We start from the raw sequence: 20,534 nt of genomic DNA, 5'->3' as shown, positions 1-20,534 counted from the left end.
CAGTGAACAGTTGGAACTCTTTGGAACAAGACACCAGGATCGGGGTCTGTGATGTGGTGAGGGATTGAAATAACCCTGCTGAATCTTGCAGATTAGCTGAGGAGAGATGGATTTTATTTATCCCCACAAACAGGTTACTCACTGAGTACACAGAGATTCTGAGCGTGGAGAAGAACAGATGGGGCAAACCCTGAGTGTAACAGATCAGCTGTGCCTGGAACAGGAGGGATCTAAACAATCCTCCCGTGTAAAAATAATGTGTGAGTTAAAGGAATATGATTGATTTGCTTTGGGATAATTTGAAGATTTCCTGGAATGTGTAGCTACAGGAAACCCCTTCTCCTTGTCTGTAGTGCAGCTGTCACTGTGGCACTGGCAGGGCTGTTCCGTGCTCCTTCACACCTTTCCTGAGAGCAGACTCCTCCCTTGGTGTTGCCAGGGAGGGCTGGGCTGTCCTCCTAGGCTCTTCCAGGATACAAACCTGGAGTCACCCACGGCTGCTCCCCTCCCTCTGCTGATTTAACAGCCCCGAGGATCTCAGCAGCTCTTCCACTGCTGAAGAATTATTCAGAATCCCTGAGGCTGGAAAAGCTCTCCCAGCCCATGGAGTCCAGGCTGTGCCTGATGCCCACCTTGTCCCCAGCCCAGAGCACTGAGTGCCACCTCCAGTCATTCCTTGGACACCTCCAGGGATGGGCACTCCAAACCTCTCTGGGCAGTTCCAGTGCCTGCCCAGCCTTTCCAGGAAGGGGTTTCAGTGCATTTCTAAACCTCTGCCTTCAGAAGCCTCAGTCACTCCTCAGTTTTTCCCTCTCATCCCCAGGTTAATGCCAGCATTCCTCTTCCCTGTGCTCTGTTAATGTCTGATTTCCAGAGCTGTGGAGGCAGGGGATTAAGGTGCATCTTGCTGAGGATTTTTTAATGCTTCCCAGCCAGCCTGTTCCATATGAATGGAAACTGGGTAGGAAGGATCTGTCTCTCTAAGCTGCTCACCACATGAATATGCTCTGGGATTTGCTTTCTACCCTTGGGCACAATCCCTGCAATATCCTCATTTTCCTTTTGCTTTGGTTAGCAGACAAGCCCTGGGAATCTGGGAATTGGTGCAGTTCGGCTGCTCTAACCCTGGAGATGGAAAGGCAGGAATTCCCAGGGCTGCTGTGGCTGTGCTTGGAGCCCACCTGGGCTGAGGAGGGATCCCTGCAGTTTGTGCCAGGTGCTCCTGCGTGTCTGAGACACCAGTGCTGTATTGGAAATGGCTTTTCTTAGTTACCCTGGTTTATTTTTATGCATCGTTTCTACATTCCCTATTTAGCTAAATATGGACAAGGAGGTGTCCTGCTGATAAGGCTGCATAACCTCATTATTACTTTTCCCCGGAAAGTAGATCACTCCCGTGTCCTAGTTCCTATGTAGGCCTGAAGTAGCAGCACTGTCAGTGCCACACAGCCCCCAGATGCCATGTATTTTATGGCAGCTGTTCCACAGAGTGCAGCCGACTCCATGTCGGGCTCTGCTCCCAGGGAACAGGGACAGGAGGAGAGGAAACAGCTTCCAGCTGTGCCAGGGGAGGCTCAGGTTGGATATTGGGAACGTTCATTCCCCAGAAGGGCTGTCTGGCCCTGGCACAGCTGCCCAGGGCAGGGGTGGAGTCCCCATTGCTGGAGGGATTTACCAGCCCTGTGGATGTGGCACTTGGGGACATGGGGCAGGGGTGGCCTCGGCAGTGCTGGGGATGGTTGGAGTCGATGGACTCAAGGACCTTTTCCCCCTCAGGCACTCTGTGCTCATGATGCAGCTTGTTGGGAAATTTAAATTCTGTTTTTCTTCTGATGCTAAATGACATTTTCAGAAGAAAATGATTAAATGTTCGTTGCTCCACACTGAGACTCACTGACCTAAAGCCATCAGTTCACTTGTGAGCTGAAAGCAAAGGAGGGTGTGGCTGAAAATTTGGCTCTTTCTGAGCCCCATTTGTTTGTTCCTTGGAGGAGACTGGCCAGGGCAGGGATAAAACTTCTGCAAGTGCCTTCCCTGGCTGGTGCTCCCCACAGGGTAATGCAGCCAGCTGTGTGCACATCTGGGTGGTGTTTTGTCTTAAAATAGTCAGGAACTCTGAAAGAAACGTTTTTGATAGGACTCTTTCACTTAAGTATAGAAAGGTTTTTTTACTAACCATAATTCATTCAACTGTGACCCTGCGCAGGGGGTGGTGAAGAGCTCCAAACTTTTCACCTCTGGATTTCCAAGTGGTGATTCAGGGCCTTTATCTGAACCGACAAGAGCTGCAGTTGCTGCCTGAAGTGTGGTCTGCCTGCAAGCCTGACCTTTTATTGTTCAAAGAATAAAAAAAGAGGAGCTTGAACTGAATTAGTTTCCATAATATACCATTGCCTGGAAGGACAGAAACACCACTATCAGTGGGATAGCATTGTTCCTAAGGAATGTGAGGCTGGAGCCTGTAGGTATGTGGTGGCCCTGTAGTGCTGACACAGAATTTCCTGGAGTTCAAGGAGTAGGAGCCTTTGTTTTTTGGGAACAAGAGGATCTGTGTTCTGCCACCCCATGGAAGGCAGTGAGCCTGGGCTGCTGCACAGTGGCCACTTGGGTTGCCCCTCATGACCCAGCACACACAAGTGTCCCTTGTGTTCCTCGGGCTGTGGCTGCAGCTCTGTGTCAGCAGCTCCCGATTTTCCTAAGGAGAGGCCGGAGCCCCTCTGCTCTGGAGCCAGGCTGGGAGAGCTGGGAATGTTCCCCTGGAGAAGGGAAGGGCACAGGGAGAGCTCAGAGCCCCTTGCAGAGCCTAAAGGGGCTCCAGGAGAGCTGCAGAGGGACTGGGGACAAGGACTTTCTATACATTCCAGCAGTTTTTGTTGGCTCTTGTTCCCAAGAATTCCTTGAAAAGGCTGAAACGTGAAAGAGTAAAGACTTGGTGCTGTGTGTGTGTTGTGCCAGCTTGAAGGCTGGAGATGAGTCAGTTCAGGTGCATTTTCAGTTTGCTGCCAGGAATTAAATTGAACACAGGGAGGGATAGCTGGTGATTACCTCTCTGCTGCTTCCAGTTCGTAGCTGTGGATGTAATGCCTATGTCTGCACTTTGCTATATTTTTTTCACGTAAACATTATTAAAACGTCACTTTCCCTCCCAAATCCCAGGGCTGGAGGGGGTTTGCTGGGATTAGCAAGGTTTGCTGAGGACATGACCATGCTGCAGGACCCTCTGGGAGGGATCAGGAGCAGCACTGAAGTATACATCAGAGATTATGTAAAATCCTAATCTCCATAGGGGAGGCTGGGTGGAGTCAAGCCCAGCACTAAATTCTCTTGCGTCATTTATCTTTGTGCTGCTGAGGGGTGTAATTAACTCCAGATCTGGGGCAGGGCAGGAGTCAATGTCACACCATGGTTACCCTGGCCAGGTGCTGGGAGTCATTTTTCACATTTTTTATTTAAGGTTCTGATAAAAGATCCCACAAAATGTAACATCCACGAGCTAAACCCGCTTTAGATGATCCCGGTTTATTTCTGTTCTGGTGGGGGGGTTCAGAAACATCTGGGAATTACTGAGCACTAAACAAACGTTTCTCGTGGTGTGAAGGCACGGGGGACACGCAGTGGTCAGCACCAAAGTGAGTGACAGAAGAGACCTCTGATGAAACGTGTCTTTGTCTCCCTGGGCGCGGGTTGCAGGTGCAGAGGTGCTCAGGCATGGCTGACCTGGACCACAACCTCAGCCTGGCCGATGCTCTCACAGAGCCGCCCCACGACATCGAGGAGGAGGTGAAAAGGGACTTCATTGCCACGCTGGAGGCCGAGAAGTTCGATGATGTGGTTGGAGAGACAGTAGATAAGACAGACTATGTGCCACTGCTGGATGATGACAACGATGCGAAACCTGGGAGCCAGGAGCCCAAAGGCAAAGGCCACGCGGACGGAATTCCCGTGGAGCGTAAGTGTCCCAAGCACCGGGCCAAAAACCGGCACTGAAACATCAGGGAACGCCTGTGCTCCCTGTGGCACTGCTGAGACAGGGCCTTCTCTGCTGCTGCCTCAGCCTGAAGCGTTTATTTCCAAGGCCAGGGTTGAGATCAAGCCCTGTTTGTTGCTTTTTGCCCTCGGTCCTTCAGCCTGTGAGATAACCTCTCCCTGCTGGGCCCCAGGAGAGGCTGTGCTTTACATTATTATTTCGGGTTGGGTGGTTTTGGCTTTGACCAAATTCTGTGGCTGCCATGCTCCACAAACAGTGTCCCAAACCAGCACAGCTGTGCAAGGAGCCACCACTCTGGGGGATGGCAAATCCAAGGAACAAAGGTGGATGACGAGCTGCTGCTGGTGAGGTCAGCAGATGGGAACCTTCATCATCTGCCTTGGAGCTTCACTCCCAAGTGTTTGACAGCTAAATCCCATGTTTCTGACCCAAGGCTTTACTTACTTGGGTTCCTTGCTGCCTGGATGTGCTGGTTGTGTGCATGGGTACCAAAACATGCTGCTGTCCCTGCTGGTGAAGAGCACTTTCCAGCCCAGCTGATGTTTAGAATCATGGAATCATTAAGGTTGGAAAAGATCTTTGAGATCATCAGATCCAGCAGCTCCCCCACCCCTGTCCCCAGGTGCCACATCCACAGGGCTGGTAAATCCCTCCAGCAATGGGCACTCCACCCCTGCCCTGGGCAGCTGTGCCAGGGCCAGACAGCCCTTCTGGGGAAGGAATGTTCCCAATATCCAACCTGAGCCTCCCCTGGCCCAGCCTGAGGCCGTTCCCTCTCCTCCTGTCCCTGTTCCCTGCGAGCAGAGCCCGACCCCCCCCGGCTGCCCCCTCCTGTCAGGGACTTGTGCAGAGCCACAAGGTCCCCCCTGAGCCTCCTTTGCTCCAGCCTGAGCCCCTTTCCAGCTCCCTCAGGAGTTTTCCAGTTCCCTTCCCTGGACACGCTCCAGCCCCTCCATGTCTGTCCTGGACCTGGGGACCCCAGAACTTCCCCAGCAACTTGAAGTGGAACCTCACCAATTTATTTGTGTTAAGAACTTAATCAAGAATTCCTTAGGAAAAGGAGAGCTTTAAACAGATGCTTTCTTCTATGAGAGGGAACAGAGTAAGATTTGGGGTCATCCAACAGGTTTCTTTCCCAGTGAGCAATTTAAATGATTGCTCCCTTTGCCTGTGTGCTGTTCCCTCCCTGCCCAAGTGGGAATTGTTAGCTGGGACCAGAAGTGCCTTGATGATTTTATTTATTTTGTGGCCTTGATCTGTGCTGGGTAGAAGAGGAGAACCTTTGGTAACCCAGTGACTTCCTTCAGAAGAAGTTTTCTTTTTTTGCCTTGATCCTGCTGCGCATCAGTGTTGAGGAAAGTGGGATTTGATTCCTGAGAATAAATAGAACCTGCAGGACCACAGCATGGGGAATTCTGGTCTGTTTAGGGCATTTATTTGCTTTGTTTAGAAGTGCATCGGGTGCCTTGTAGTACAGAAAATGTAACTTGGAATTTTCCATGCTGACACAGTTATTACATGGTACCAGATGAGCAGGAAGGATGGGAATGGGCAAAGAGATTATTAGAAAACTTGGAACTTTGGGCAGTTCAGATGTGTATTATTTATTTCATTATAGGTGGTTGATATTTTAGCATTGCAGAAGTGGCTGAAGCAGGGAAACACAAGGACTTGTTAACACCTTGTACATGATTTGACCATATTTTAAAGCAAGCCTTTGTTGTAGAAGCTGCAGGTCCTAAACCATCTCAGTGCCAGGATTTCTCAGTGCTAAAATCATGACTCAATATTGGTTTGAAGTCCCTTAAGTGTGTCCTTCCAGCTGTGTATCCCTGGACATTGCCATCCCAACCCATTGTTTCACATAACTCAGGGATCTTGGAGTGGGGGTAACGAGGCCTTTTGGGTTTGCTCAGTAATTAAAACTCTGTGAGAGAAAGGCTGGGTCCTGTGTGCAGAGCTCAGGCAGAAATACTGGGGGGGGAAGAAGTGGAATTTCGGGAGGAATTCCTTCCTGGAAGGGGTTGTTAAACATTGGCAGGAGCTGCCCAGGGAGGTTTGGAGTGCCCATCCCTGGAGGTGTCCCAGGAAGGCCTGGATGTGACACTCAGTGCTCTGGGCTGGGGACAAGGTGGGGATTGGGCACAGCTTGGCCTCGATGGGCTGGGAGGGCTTTTCCAGCCTCAGTAATTCAGGGATTCTGGGATCTCTTGGCTTTTCCAGCCCCCTCCTCTCCCCCCTCTGCACACCCCATTCACTGGGCTGCTTGAGCAGAACTCATTTCCCTCCTACGTGGCAAGGGGGGGATGCAGTTTCTTACTCTTGCTTTGGAGATCGGTTTTTCCCTTTTTTGGGAGAGCTGGAGAGCAGTCAGGAGCATTATCTGAATCTTTGGCAAGATGCAAACGAGACCCTGCGTGAAGAAAAGGAGACGTTGCCCTGAGTGGAGCTGTTCAGCTTTCCCACCTTGTGCCAGCAGGGAAGGACTGAAGCCTAAGCAGGGTCAGTTTAACAGACCAGGCTTAGGATTTGATCCTGGAATGTCTGCATTTCTTTTACCTGTTTTTCCCTGAAGTGCTGAGGATACCTGTTTCTTTCAGGAGATTTATTTAATATTTGTAACTGTTTAAATTGATGGTTAAGCTGAATGTGCTGTGTTTATTGAGGCTCCAGAATAAATGAGCCCTGGGTGAGATGAACAGGGTCCTAAGGGGGTTTTGGTGTTGTAGTTCCATGTTTGAGTGTAACAACACCAAGTTTTTGGGGAGCAGCAGCAAGAGTTCCATGGCCCTGGCTCCAAACAGCCTGCTTTTCCTGAGGGAGAGGAACAGCCTGAGAGCTCAGGCTTTTCAGCCTCCACTTGTTCATTTCTTTATCTCAAAAGGCACAAATGTGTTCTGACATCACGGTCTGTGCTCCTGAGACTGTCTTTCCCCAGTCAGAAGAGGTTTAATCCTCCATCCTGTCAGGCTTTAGCTGCTCCAGCTCTGCTCCAGGGTTTTCTTTCACTTTTTTCCTAAACCCAGGAGCCAGATTAGGCGAGTTTAACGTTGAGCTGGGCCCCAGCGTGGGGCTGGGTGAGTACAGAGGGGTGGAGAAGAGGAGGGACATGTGATAAGCAGTCATTTGGTCACCTACAAATCTGCCCTAGAATAAAGCTTTAATAATGGTTAACTTTATAAAATACCAGGGAGAAAGGGGGTTTACTCTTCCTCACACCTGGCTGGGCATGGCAATTTGGCAAATTCTGGGATAATCCTCTTATGACCTTGTGGTCCTTACATAACACCAAGGGATCGCTTGGGGTGTGCTGCCTGCTCCCAGCTGGCTTTCCTTAGCATTTCCAAGGCTTTCAGGATACTCTGGAGCTTCCAGGCAAAGTCCTGGAGGCTGCAGTTCTGTTCAGGTGCTCGTGTGATGGGTAGGCAGGTGTGAAGGAAGGGATTTGGGGTGAGAGCACGTTCCAAGGGAAAGGAAAACGCTGGGGTTTGATGAGTTGCAGCAGAGCCCCTGGGGAATGCTTTAGTGGAAGTGAGGACCAGTATTGTCTCTGCAGTGATGGTTACTGGTGAGGAACTGTGGACACAGACCAAAGGGCAGGTCTGTGCCTATGGGACGTGGCCTCGTGCTCAGTCCCTGTGTTTTGCATTCCCACACTGTTCACAAGCTCCTTGGTGAGTGTTATCCTTAAATACAGGGGTTTTTGGGGGAATTGTCCTGGTATGGGCTGGGATGGAGTTAATATTCTCTGTGGTGGCTGGGACAGTGCTGTGTTTGGGTGTGAGAGTGGTGTTGGTAACACCTGGGTGGTTTGGTTGTTCCTGAGCCCTGCCTGCTCTGGATCAAGGACTTTTTGATTTCCCAGGCTCAGCCAGGGAGCTCGGGTATCAGGAGGGTGAGGGCATGGCCAGGAGAGCTGAGCCCACCTGGCCAGAGGGATATCCCACAGCAAAGAACATCATGCCCAGGATAAACTGGGGAGAGCGGGCCAGGAGCTGCCAGTCACGGCTGGGGGACGGGCTGGACACTGGTCAGTGCCTGGGGACCCAGGGGACTGGGCATCACTGGTTCCTCTTGGGTTTTATTCATAGAATCACAGAACTGTTGAGGTTGGAAAAGGCCTCTGAGTCCATCGAGTCCAACCATCCCCCGGCACTGCCAAGGCCACCCCTGACCATGTCCCCCACATCCACAGGGCTGGTAAATCCCTCCAGTGATGGGGACTCCACCCCTGCCCTGGGCAGCTGTGCCAGGGCTGGACAGCCCTTCTGGGGAAGGAATGTTCCCAATATCCAACGTGGCCCAGCCTGAGGCCGTTCCCTCTCCTCCTGTCCCTGTTCCAGAGCCCGACCCCCCCCCCCCCGCTGCCCCCTCCTGTCAGGGAGTTGTGGGGAGCCACAAGGTCCCCCCTGAGCCTCCTTTGCTCCAGGCTAAACAATTCGCCTCTCTCTTTCATTACTACAATTCTGTTATTTTCTTTTGTTTCCTTTATTAAGCTGTCCGTGAGCCCCGGGCTTTATTCCCCTGCATTGCCCTCCCCACGGGGCCGGGCAGTGAGCGGTGGTGGCTCGGTGGGGCCTCATCCCCGTGGGACTAAAGCCTGCAGGACTCAAACCCTGCCCAGCCGGGAGGGATGGGCTCGGTTTAATTGAATCAGTCCCGGCAGCGCCTCTGGGGCCCTTGGGAGCAGAGGTGTCACCACGAGGTGGCTCTGCTGGCGCTGCAGACGCTGCTGGACACTGCTGGACACTGCTGGACACTGCTGCCCTCCCTCCCTGCAGCTCCAGAGCTGAAACCTGAGCCCGAACCACGTTTCCTTTTGGTTTTCCCTCCCTTCCCACGCGAGGAATGAATGCCCTTCTTGCAGCAGGGTTTGCTTTAGCCAAAGGGAATTTAGACACTGTCACATATGGAAATGGAGGGGGAGAATGTTCCACATACCCCAGAGTTTCAGAGGGATCGAAGATAAATCAGCAGATGATGATATTTGCATTTTTGTCTCAGATGAGACATTAAACTTTTCACTCTCAAAAGTCTGTCCAGCCCCATTCCTGCCCCACAGTTGTTACATCAGAGAATCCCAGACTGGTTTGGGTTGGAAGGGACCTTAAAGTCCATCCAGTGCCACCCCTGCCATGGGCAGGGACACCTCCCACTGGCCCAGGCTGCTCCAATCCCCAATGTCCAGCCTGGCCTTGGGCACTGCCAGGGATCCAGGAGCAGCCACAGCTTCTCAGGGAATTGCATCCCAGCCCCTCCCCACCCTCCCAGCCAGCAATTCCCAATTCCCAGTCTCCCATCCATCGCTGCCCTCTGGCAGTGGGAAGCCATTCCCTGTGTCCTGTCCCTCCATGCCTTGTCCCCAGTCCCTCTGCAGCTCTCCTGGAGCCCCTTTAGGCCCTGCAAGGGGCTCGGAGCTCTCCCTGTGTCCTTCCCTTCTCCAGGGGAACATTCCCAGCTGTCCCAGGCTGGCTCCAGAGCAGAGGGGCTCCAGCCCTGGAGCGGCTCTGGGGCCTCCTCTGGACTCTCTCCAGCAGCTCCAGGTCCTGGTGCTGTTGGCCCCGGGGCTGGGGCAGCTCTGCAGGTGATTTTGAGGCAGAGTATTTAAATGAATGAACTGAAGGAGATAAGGCTCCTTGTTTAAGAGTCACCAGCTAGTTCAGACTCTGTCCCTCAGCGTTTTCCTCTTGAATGTTGGTCCCGTTTTCCTCTTGAATGTCAGCGTTTGACAACGTGTGATTCCCAGCGTGCGATAAAACCTGCACAGGGACTCCTGATCCCCACCCCCTGCCCCAGCCGGCTGCCCAGAGCCCTCTCTGCCCTCAGGTGTGCTGTCCCTGTACCAGAGCAGGCTGCAGGTGCCATGGTGGGGACGTGCTGGCCGTGGTGGTGTCCCCTGCACGCTGGCTGGTCCCTCTGGGATTAGGGGGTTATGTTGGCACTGCCCATTTGCTCCAGATTATCGGTTTAGCGAGTGCTGCCTTAAATTTGTTTATATAAAAACAATCCTTTGATCCACGAGCCAGATGCAAATACTATCTTGTGATTCTGCTGAGGATTAGGTAGTTACAACATCTTGACATGGTTTTGGGTTTATGCAATTTAGAATATAAGGGGAGCAGCTGTGGCCCTGGGCAGGTTGCTGGGTGCTTCCACACTGGGACTGCAGCAAACCGAACTCAGATTGATTTGCTCCAAAGGCACTGAGCTTCAGAGACTTAAAAATAACAACCACTCGTGCTGACTGGGATTGGTGTGATGTGACCTGATTTTTCTGGAAGCTTGTCTTCCCAAAAAGCTAAAACTGCAACAGGAACCATTTCACCTGCTCTCCGTCCTTCCCAGGAAGGGCCCAAGGAGAGCCATGGCATTTCTGATCCTTCTGCTCCTTTGGAGAGGTTCAGCCACTTTTGTGGTCGAGTCCTGGTTTAATGCATCAATAATGGTGGTGGCATCAGAGTCACAGAGGCTGGAAAAGCCCTCCCAGCCCATCGAGTCCAGGCTGTGCCCAATCCCCACCTTGTCCCCAGCTCAGAGCACTGAGTGTCATGTCCAGGCCTTCCTTGGACACCTCCAGGGATGGGCACTCCAAACCTCCCTGGGCAGCCCCTGGCAAGGCCTGAGCACCCTTTCCAGGAAGGAATTCCTCCTGATGTCCAGAACATCAGGACCAGGCTATGAAACATCCCAGCAGCTCTATTGCCTGTGCAAGGTGTAAGGAGCAGCTCTGAAAGAAATGAAAGCAGGATGTGATCGTGGAGGGAATCTTGGGGCTGTCCTCTGCAGGGCCAGGAGTTGGACCTGGATGATCCTTGTGGGTTCCTTCCCACTCAGGAGAGTCCATGATTCTATAGGACTTGAGAAAACTCGTAGCTCCTGCAGCTGGGCTGAGCTCCCTCACTGGTAATCTGGGGGGTTCAGCAGGGCCTGTGCAGCTCCTGCACAGAATTCCTCAGGGATTTCATTGCAAGACCCCTCGTTACTCCTCGTGTACCTTTGGGCAGCTGTGACTTAGTGTTGTATAAACCACTCTGACCCTGATTTCTCCCTGCCTGACCTGCTCAGAGAATCTAGGGGCTGCCAGGACCTCCCCCAGTTTCTGCTTCGGACCATTCCCCTGTTCCAGCAGACACCAGCCCTTGTGAAGCCTGGCAGCAGGAGCTGTGTGTGGGACTGCTGAGGAGCAGGCCCGGGGATCCCTGTAGCGTCTCCAGCTCCTCCAGGAGGATGTAGGTGTGTGTTTGTCTATAAGCTGCAAAGTTCATGTGGAATTTTTGTAAAATACCAGGATGAGCCACTGATGCAGCTGGAAAGACTTTTCCTTTTGCTTCGCTGAGGGCTGGATTCAGCCCTGAAGTGCTGTGTCTGAAGGACCCTGGCAACGTGGCTCTGTTATAAAGCCGGGGCTGAGGAAGGGCCAGCAGAGCTCCAGGTGACTGAGTGTGTGTCTCTTTGGGAGAGACTTTTATTATTTATAAAATGAGCATTTCCTCACTGTCAGCAGAACAGAGGGCCCGGGGAGGAGCTGCTGTCAGAGCTGGTGCTGCTTGTTCTGCTTCACTAGAACTGCTCGGGGTCATAAAGTCACAGAATCCAGACTGGTTTGGGTTGGGAGGAACCTTAAGGATCATCCAGTGCCACCCCTGCCATGGGGCAGGGACACCTCCCACTGTCCCAGGCTGCTCCCAGCCCCAATGTCCAGTCTGGCCTTGGGCACTGCCAGGGATCCAGGGGCAGCCCCAGCTGCTCTGGGCACCCTGTGCCAGGGCCTGCCCACCCTCCTTGTAAAAAACTTCTTTTATCTAATCTAAATGGACCCTCCTGCAGCTTCTGTTCTGCCTTGTCCACTGCTGCCAAGTTTCCCAAGTTCAGTGTGTAAATCCTGGTGCTGGTTAAAATTTCAGCTGACAGTGTCAGAATGAGAAGGACTAAACCTCACAGCGATGAGGATCTTCTGTGCTGTTTTTTGGAACTGGTGATCTTCCACCCTGACCACCCTCCTCTAAATCTCCCCTGATCCCTGCTTTAGCAATATGTTGTGTTTCAGGAGGAATTCCTTCCTGGAAAGGGTGCTCAGGCCTTGGCAGGGGCTGCCCAGGAAGGTTTGGAGTGCCCATCCCTGGAGGTGTCCAAGGAATGACTGGAGGTGGCACTCAGTGCTCTGAGCTGGGGACAAGGTGGGGATTGGGCACAGGGTGGACTTGATAATCCCAGAGGGCTTTCCCAACCTCAGGTATCCTGGGATTCTGTGAGTGTGCTCTCAAGGCTGGAATTGATCATTCTTCTGTTAGTTTTAGGATCACCACTTGGGTGACAAGGTGGGAATTGCTCAAAGCTTGGAGCTCTTTTCCAACCTCAGTGATTCTACGATTTCACAGTATTGTTTTTAAGGTCTGGATTAAGATTAATTCCATCCAGTATTAACCCTTCCTTTGATTTCTTGCAGATTCTTCAGCTTCTGGGCCGATGGTGGTGGAGAACGGAGACCACGGACTGCAGGACCATCGCACAGGTACGTCCTGCGTGCCAGGGAACACAGCCTGCCTGCCCTGTTTGTTCCTGAGCAGCAAAGCTGCACCGGGGCCAAATGCATCTGCTTTGGAGTCCTCACTCCTCCCAGGGGGTTTGGGTTGGGTTTAATGAGCTTTTCAAAGAATTTGCAACAGAATAGAGCTTCATTTTTTTCGGAGTTTAAATGTCTTCTTTGGATAAAACCTTGTTCTGAAGATGTCCTGTTCTTTATCCATGGTCAGTGCTGGGAAGGCAGCTGATAAAAATGGCTTTGTAGAGTCCATAATATCCACGGGTGAACTGTCCCCTGTCCTGTGACTTCCCCTGCTCCCTGAGACCCACAGTGGTGTTTTCCCACATCCCCCATCCTTTGGAGCAGTTTTTATTCACTGCCATGACCCAGCTGTGTCCTTCCACCGCAACCTCCCCTTCCATGGACATGTCCCCACACCTGCCCCAGCAGTGGCACAGGTGACATCGAGCCTTTGGAACCTTTTTCCATAGCCTCAGGATAGTTCTGACTGCCAGAAGCTCGTGGTGGAACTGGATCAATGTTTCAGACTTGTGCAGAACCTGGAAAAGAACTGACCTTTCCAATCAGGCTGAAGTGCTGAGGTTGGTGTTCTCTTAGTCCCAGCTGAAGGTGAACGCTGCTTCCCTTCCCCTTGAGGCTTTCTGACAGGGAACTGGGGTTCCTACCAAATTCCAGCCCATCTGTTCCCTTTTGTCGGGAGGACTTTGGCTGTGGGACCTCTCTTTTCTTGAGGAGGGAGTATTCCAGAGTCAGTTGTCACAGGTAAGAACTCTGTATTTGGTCTCCCTTGTGATGATCTCCAGCTCCAGATCATTGCTAAGGTTGTCTGGATGCTCCCAGGGTTATCATCCCTCCTAATCCGTAGGTGTAGCCCCAAGTTAAAAACCAGTTCAGGGAATAATGATGAACATTTGGGAGATGGGGATGAATTAAAACACCTCTTTGCTATAATTCTCTTTAGGATTTTAGAGTTTAGTTTAGAGAGTGAGTGAGTTTCATGTTCTTGGTGAGGATGGGAATAGAAAAATTGATCTTTGTGTTTCATTTGCCGTTGGAAATACGGTCAAAAGGAAGTTGTGCATCTTTTCTAATTTAGTATAAACTAAGAAACTTCTGAATCTTCCTAAGGATATTTTCTCCCTCTTTTTTAATACTTATAACTAAAGGAGATAGAAATACAGTCAGATTTATGGTCTGAATAATTAAAGGCATCTGGATTTTTGTATTGAACTTCTTGCTTGTGTTTAAAAAAATCTTTGTTATTTGCTTCACTCTTGCTTTGTGGAGGTTTAACTCTTCACACTAAATGTTAACAACTTTGATCAAAGATACTTTTATGTGTCTGGGGCTTTTTAATTTATTAATACATTCCCTCTTTGTGAGGTAGAGTTGATTTTTTTTCTCTTGTTCAAATCTGTCTAAAAGTGACATCAAAGTGGCAGAGCAGCGTGTCAGGATGAGGAGCTGTGGCCATCAAGTTAATTAGGTTTGCCAGAGTAACAGAAGATTTATATGACACAGTTCCTTCATGGTCTGTTTCCCCTACCCCCTTCTTTGTGGAATTCTTGCAGTATCCCTGGTTCTCCATGGGAGAGAAGGGAGAAATGCTGAATTTCCATCAGGCACTGGAGGGGTTTCAGAGCTGTGGGAGCACCTGGACCAGGGGATGGCCTTGAGCAGTGCCTGGTTCCACATGTAAGAGGTGCTGCTGCCTAAAGCCCGGATCCCTGGCTCCAAACCACCTCCAGTTTTGCGGTGTTTGTTTTCAGCAGGATCCCTTCCCTGTGCCTGAAAGCTGAAATGGTTCTTAGGGATGTGGAATGTGAGCCCAGTGCAGAGAAACGGAGCAGCCAAGAAAGGTCTGAGGAAGGTGATGCTCAAGCAAACCAGCTCTGTGCTACAAAAACCAGTGTTAAAAGCTACAGAGAGAGCTTTAAAAAGCAGAGTTGAGTTTAAGGTGATTCTGAAGCAGACTCCAAGGAAAAGGGGTAGTTCAGCTGTTTGCAAATCCAAATGTGGATCTCTCCGGGCTGGAGCACAGGAAGTGCTGCTGGATGGTTTTCTTCACTCATCAGATAAAACAAGGTGATGACTGATCTTGTTTTATTACATGCAGCATTATCTGCAGCCGTGTGGGGTGTGTCTGCAGAGGTCGGGATTAGTCAGGCCTGAGCTCCTGGCACTCCTTGGCAGCCTGTGCAGCGGTGCCCGCTCCCAGACACCCTCAGTGCAGCAGATGGCAGCGACCCAAACCTCTCCGGCTTGGGGATAAACCCCCCATCAACTGCTGGATTACTGTCATTCTGGCAGGGCTGTGTTCAAAGCACTGCTGCAGGGCTGTGTTTAGGCCAGGATTTCGGGCAGGGGGACCCCAGCAGCTCCTGCGAGGGGCTCAGTCCTTGACAGCGCTGAGCCCGACGTGGCCGCTGCTGCCTGGCCCTGTGGGGTTTGTTTTTGGGAGCTGGAGAGCTGCAGAGGGGAGCTCTGGCTTTGGGTGCTGGCACATCCCCTGGAAGGCTCGCTGCTAATCCTGTTCTTCCTTAAAAGGATAAATGGAGAGGCTGGAGCAGCATTCCTGGGGATGCACGGCCGGTGCAGCTCCGTGAGCCAGCGAGGGAACAGGGAATTCAGTGGTGGTTTGCAGTCCCTGCTGGGAGGAGATGCTGGGGGAGGCAACTCACTGCTCACCTCCACGAGGCAAAGGTTAGGGAGGGCTTAGTCAAACCAGCAGTGGGTTTAAAACCAAAAATACATGCGTAATTTTCAGTTTGCAACTCCTTATTGCAGGATATTTGCCTAGAGTTCAAAGGAAATATATGTATTTAAAAATGAAACCCAACCAAATTTCTGGAAAGAAGTCCATCAAGGATGATCACATGGTTTGCTCTGGATGCCTCTTGCCCAAGATGCTGTTCATGCTCTTGCTGGCAGGCAAGAAGTTCCCTAGGGAAGTATCCCTGCTGGTGCTCATACTTGCCCTAGCTGGGCTTTCCCTCCAGCCAGCCTGCTGGGAATTCTGTCACCCAACACTGGGTCACAGAAATACTTCATTTTCAGTGCAAATTGTGCTTGTGAGCTGCATCCTGAGGTGCTGCTCCCCTGTGCCTGTCACCGACGGTGACGTGGCCCAGCCCTCTGTGGCATGTGGCTGCACGTGGTGACTGGTGACAGATCTGCAGACACTCCTAAAGCAGAGCTCCTGTGTGTGTCTGTGACCTGGCTTGTGGCAAATCTCCTGGCTGCACTAATGGAGTGTTGCTTGTTGTGCAGTGCTGCCTCGATGGTGATGTTTACTAATGACTTGCGCTCTCTTGCCCCCTTCCCCATCCCCTTTCCCTCTCCTACTTCTTTTCCTCTCTTCTATTTTCTCCTCCTAGAAGCCTAGACTGTCTCCTAACACTGGGGCTGCCACTGACACGAGACCAGTGTCCTTTTCTACCTGCCATTACACTTCTAAAATCTGCAGCATTTTACAGAGCTCTTGCTTTACCTCCTTGGACTTGGCTGTAGAAGAAGCCAAAGGTGGCTCCATCCTGCTCCTCCTCCCTGTGCTCTGCAGTGCTTGTTGAAACCTTCCTCTCTCTGTGTAAGCACAAAAGTGCACCCTGGTTCTGAACTGCACTGTGCCACTGGTTTGAAATCACGACCACAGCTCCATTTTCTGTTTGATCACTTTTAAATTTAATTTCTCTCCGTTTTCATGGTGCTCAGTAAGAGAAGGTTTGAAATTTCCAGTTGTGCTTCCATAGTGGATGGGTCCACCATGACTGCAGCTCCCTTCCCCTTCTCCCCATGCTCCCCACAGCCTTTTAGAGTACCTGCCTTGATCCTTGCTGCTTTGAAAGCCTCTCACGTCAGGTTCTGATCTGTAATAATGCTCTTTTCTTCCAAATGAGTGGGTTCAGATAATTTCAGCACTTTGTAGACTTGAGAAACAGATTAGGGAAAAGCAGGTTTCCTGAGGTACAGGTGGATCATCTCTGGTGTCTGAGGGGTGGATTTTGGGGTCCAAGCACTTGCCATAACTGGGAGTGTGAAGGAAAACAGCCAGCCCCAAATTCCAAAATTCCTAACCCGAAGCCTTAGGGTGGCTTTGCTGTCATACTCCTTCCCAAAAACCTTGGAAGTAAGAAAGGAAATTGCCTTTTTTTAACTTCGCACCTCTGGCTTCCTTTGGGGAATGACAGCCTTGGATGGAACTTTCCCTGCCATGAGAAATAATCTGTCCCTGCTAAAACTGAGGGAAGCAAGAGGACTGAGTTGTGAAACTGTACTGAAATAATCCTGACAATTTCCAGCAACACCAGAAGGACCAGGCCTGTTTTAGCCTAAAACAGCTGCAGGGGCATGTCTGGTGGGTCTCCCGCTGGCTCCACAGAGGTGCAGAGCTTTCCAAAGACAAACGTGCTCATTTCTCCATCAAGAGACAAAACAAAACGTGAAGGGAGGAAATAATTAGAGAGACAATGCAGTATTTTACCTGAGACAGGCTCAGCCTGGGCTTTGAGGGATGAGGGAATGTTCTAGGTGAGGAGAATTGTGTTGTGTAGCTCAGGGTACTTGGCCTGTAGCACCTGATGGAAAGGATTTAGTTAAACCCAAATCCGGTCTGAGGTTGAACTGCCCAAAACAGACCTACTGAGACCTTCACTTGCATAAAAATGGGATTTCCTTGTTGTGAGGGGAGTAGGTGGCAGCTGCCCAGCCCTGGTACCCTGCTGGTACCCACTGCAGGTCCCTGCTGCACTCAGCACTCACGGGAGGCGTATCCCACCTGGAATGCCACCAGAGGGGCTGCTCTGGGCATCTCCCTCAGGCAGACCCATCCAGCCTTGCTTTGTTCTTTATTCCCAAGCGAGACCTCGCGTGCTCCCCACGCGGGGTGGCGGTGCCAGCGCTGAGTCATGGCCTGGGCACTGATGTGCAGCAGGACCTGGCGCTTCTCTCGCCCGGTTTGGTGCCAGTTTTACCCCTCTGTGCCCCGCTCGAGGCCTCGTTAGGAGCTGGTGTCCTTGTGGTGCCAGTTCCCAGCAAGTTACCCTGGTGGCTTCTCCCAAATCCCGGGTCCATGGTGGTTGTTTCTGGGAAAACTCCGTCTCCTGGAGGCTCCCAGCTCCCCAGACTGGGCTCTTCCTTCCCAGTGCCATGTGCCAGCCTGGCCGAGCCCCCGTGCAGGGCACAGCATCATTCAGGCTGGGAAGGACCTCTGAGATCGAGTCCAGCCTGTGAATCATTCATGTTGTGCTTTCCTTTGGGTTTTTGATGTCTGTGGCCATAAAAGGAGATTCTTGCATTCTTGGCTTTCTTTTCCAAGACCTTTTCCTAGCTATTTTTTTAAAAATGTGATTTTGAAGCAGGGCAGCATCTCTTTGGCTTGGCTCCTCAATTGTTCTTTCTCACCTTTTGCCTTAAGTGGGCTTAACTCTTGTGCCCTAGAAATAGCGAATAATTACTATAGGACCGAGAGGCGTTTTCAGATTGAATTCTAGAAGGTTTCAGGTTACCTGAATATGAGACTTTGCCTACTCCCACAGATGCTTTATTTTATTTTATACTGAAATGCAACAATGCTTTGAAGTCAGGCTAGAGGGGCTTGTAGCCAAAGTGAGGTGGGCAGAGGAGTTTGGGAACAGCTGCCCATCCTGGGAGCTGCAGTCAGTGGGATGGGGCTGGATGGGCTCAGCAGAGCCTCGGGCAGAGCAGGGCCAGCCCCTCCAGCCCCAGGGTGCTGCAAACATGGATCACTCATCCCATTGCACGCCCATATTGTCACCCCATGTTTGTGTCCCTGTTTATTTGAAGTGCCATGGCTGCACTGGTGTGAAGGTGAGCTGGAGGCAGAGGGGGAGCTGGTTTTTTGTGGGGCTGAGGTGGTTGTTCCTACAGGACTGACCCCAAGCTCTGGGATGTGCCGGGGTGGGAGCGGGAGGTGCCTGTCCTGGGGGTGGATCCAGGGGGATGTAGGGAATGGGGGGGGGGGTCTGTGCAGAGTGTTGGTTCTTCTGTCCCTCCTGGAAAACATCCGTGTGTCCCACTGAGAGCTCGGTGCAGGGGGTGTGTGTCCCTGTGCAGTCCCATGAGCAGGGAGCCACCAGGAGTGTTGCTCTGCTCAGGTTTCCTGTTACCCACCCTTTCCTCCAGCCCTTGGAGCTGATGCTGTGCCTTTACTGTGCTCTAACATCCCTGTGCTTCCACGCCTGTCTGTTGTCACTCCTGATGCTGAATTATCAATTCCAATGCTCTGTACGATGTGAAGCTGTAACTGCTGTGGAATAAATCTCCCTAATAAACGTCTCAAACTAACCCCTCCCGAGTTGTTCTGTGCTGAGAATCTCCGGGGTCCTGCTGCCTGTGCAGGGCTGATTCCTGCAGGGAATGTGCTGGATCAGCTGCTCCGGTGGCAGCGCTGGAAGGGGGAAATGGCTGGAATTGGAATCCTTTGCTGCCTGGACAGAGGCTGGAAAAACTGTCCCTCAAGGACAAGGATGTTGTGCAAAGTGTTTGACTCTGTCCCACACGACATCCTCGTCTCCAAACTGGAGAGACAGGGATTTCCTGGATGGGGCACTTGGTGGATAAGGAGGGGGCTGGATGGTCACACTCAGAGCCGTGGTCACTGGCTGGATGTCCGAGCGCAGACTGGTGACCAGTGGGGTGCTCAGGGTCAGGGGTGGGACCAGCACTGTCCAGCTTCACTGTCAGGGACAGGGGCAGTGGCACTGGGGCACCCTGGGCAGTTTGCTGGTGACACCGAGCTCTGGGTGCTGTCCCACGCCTGAGGGCAGGGATGGGGCATCCACAGGGGCCTGGCCAGGCTGGAGAGGTGGGACTGTGCCAACCTCAGGAGGTGCAACAAGGCCAAGGGCAAGGTCCTGCACCTGGGCTGGGACAATCCCAGGCACAAACAGACTGGGGATGAACAGATGGAGAGCAGCCCTGGGGAGAAGGATCTGGGGGAGAAAAACATCAAAAATCCCAACAAAACCATCCCAAAATCTGTATATTCTGTGTAGCAGTTTGTAAATGGGACACTTAGAGGTGTGCTCTTCTAATTAAAGCTTTTCTACCGGCTTTCCTCTTCACCTGCCTGTGTGTTTCCCTCTTGGTGCAAGTTTTTATTTACAGAGGCTTTTATCCTTCCTGGGCTTCAGGCAGAGCTTTTTAGGCTCCTCAGATGGGGCAGCATCCAGCCGTGCTCACCGGGGAGTTCACGTTTCCCGTGGCTCCAGTCTAAAAACAGCAGCCAAGTGAATAATTCAGCAGCTTTGCTGAGTTCCTCCGTGACTCAGACTCAGGGTGTGAGTCTCCCTGAGCTTTGGGGTGGTTGTTTTTGGGGGAAGGTGGATGGGGAAGGTGATGTGACAGCCAGGGGGTCTCTGTCCTTGGCCCCAGTGAGGACCCTGGAGGGGGACAGAGACCCTCTCCCTCCCAGGGAATGTGGAGCTTCCTCATCTCCTGGAGGGTGAGTGGGGGATGAGGGTTTTTTTCTGCAGGTCCTGGTGCTCTTTCAGATGAGGAATTTGTGGCTTCCTACAGCTCAGGAGCTCAGCAGCTGCACAATCTCAGCTCCTGAGCTGTTCAAAGAGTGTAAAGAAACTTCCCGGGTGTTGAAGTGCTGATAAACACTGGGAATGTAACAGACAGGGTGCCCAGAGCAGCTGTGGCTGCCCCTGGATCCCTGGCAGTGCCCAAGGCCAGGCTGGACATTGGGGCTTGGAGCAGCCTGGGACAGTGGGAAGTGTCCCTGCCCATGGCAGGGGTGGCACTGGATGATCCTTCAGGTCTCTTCCCACCCAAACCTTTCCATGAATTCCTGATTCCTTGTTCCTGCTGCCTGAGGGAGAGGCAGTGTAAACCAGCTGAGCCCTGGGCTGGCTGGCTGGGAGCACTAGTGCCATCCCAAAGTTCCTCCTGCCATGCCATGAACCGCTCTGCTGCCTTCCCATATGGTGAAGGACACGCTCAAGGAGCTTTTCTGCTGGGCCCGAGTCCTGTTTGTGT

At 51.9% G+C, this 20,534-nt stretch overlaps 1 protein-coding gene across 11 annotated transcripts in view; it reads left to right on the top strand.

Moving 5' to 3' along the window:
* Positions 1–20,534, top strand: part of MAP4 (microtubule associated protein 4) — a 148,235-nt gene that overhangs the window by 44,232 nt on the left and 83,469 nt on the right. For all 11 annotated transcript variants that reach the window (XM_039549103.1, XM_039549099.1, XM_039549104.1 and 8 more), the window contains 2 exons: positions 3,691–3,949; positions 12,435–12,500. In XM_039549103.1, the coding sequence (XP_039405037.1) occupies positions 3,709–3,949; positions 12,435–12,500 (307 nt within the window). In that variant the 5' untranslated portion in view covers positions 3,691–3,708. The remainder of the gene's footprint in view (positions 1–3,690; positions 3,950–12,434; positions 12,501–20,534) is intronic.

The sequence above is a fragment of the Corvus cornix genome, chromosome 2, assembly GCF_000738735.6.
Source record: "Corvus cornix cornix isolate S_Up_H32 chromosome 2, ASM73873v5, whole genome shotgun sequence".
NCBI lineage: Eukaryota > Metazoa > Chordata > Aves > Passeriformes > Corvidae > Corvus > Corvus cornix.
The sequence above is the reverse complement of the archived record's forward strand: the minus strand, read 5'-3'. Positions and strand labels throughout refer to the sequence as shown.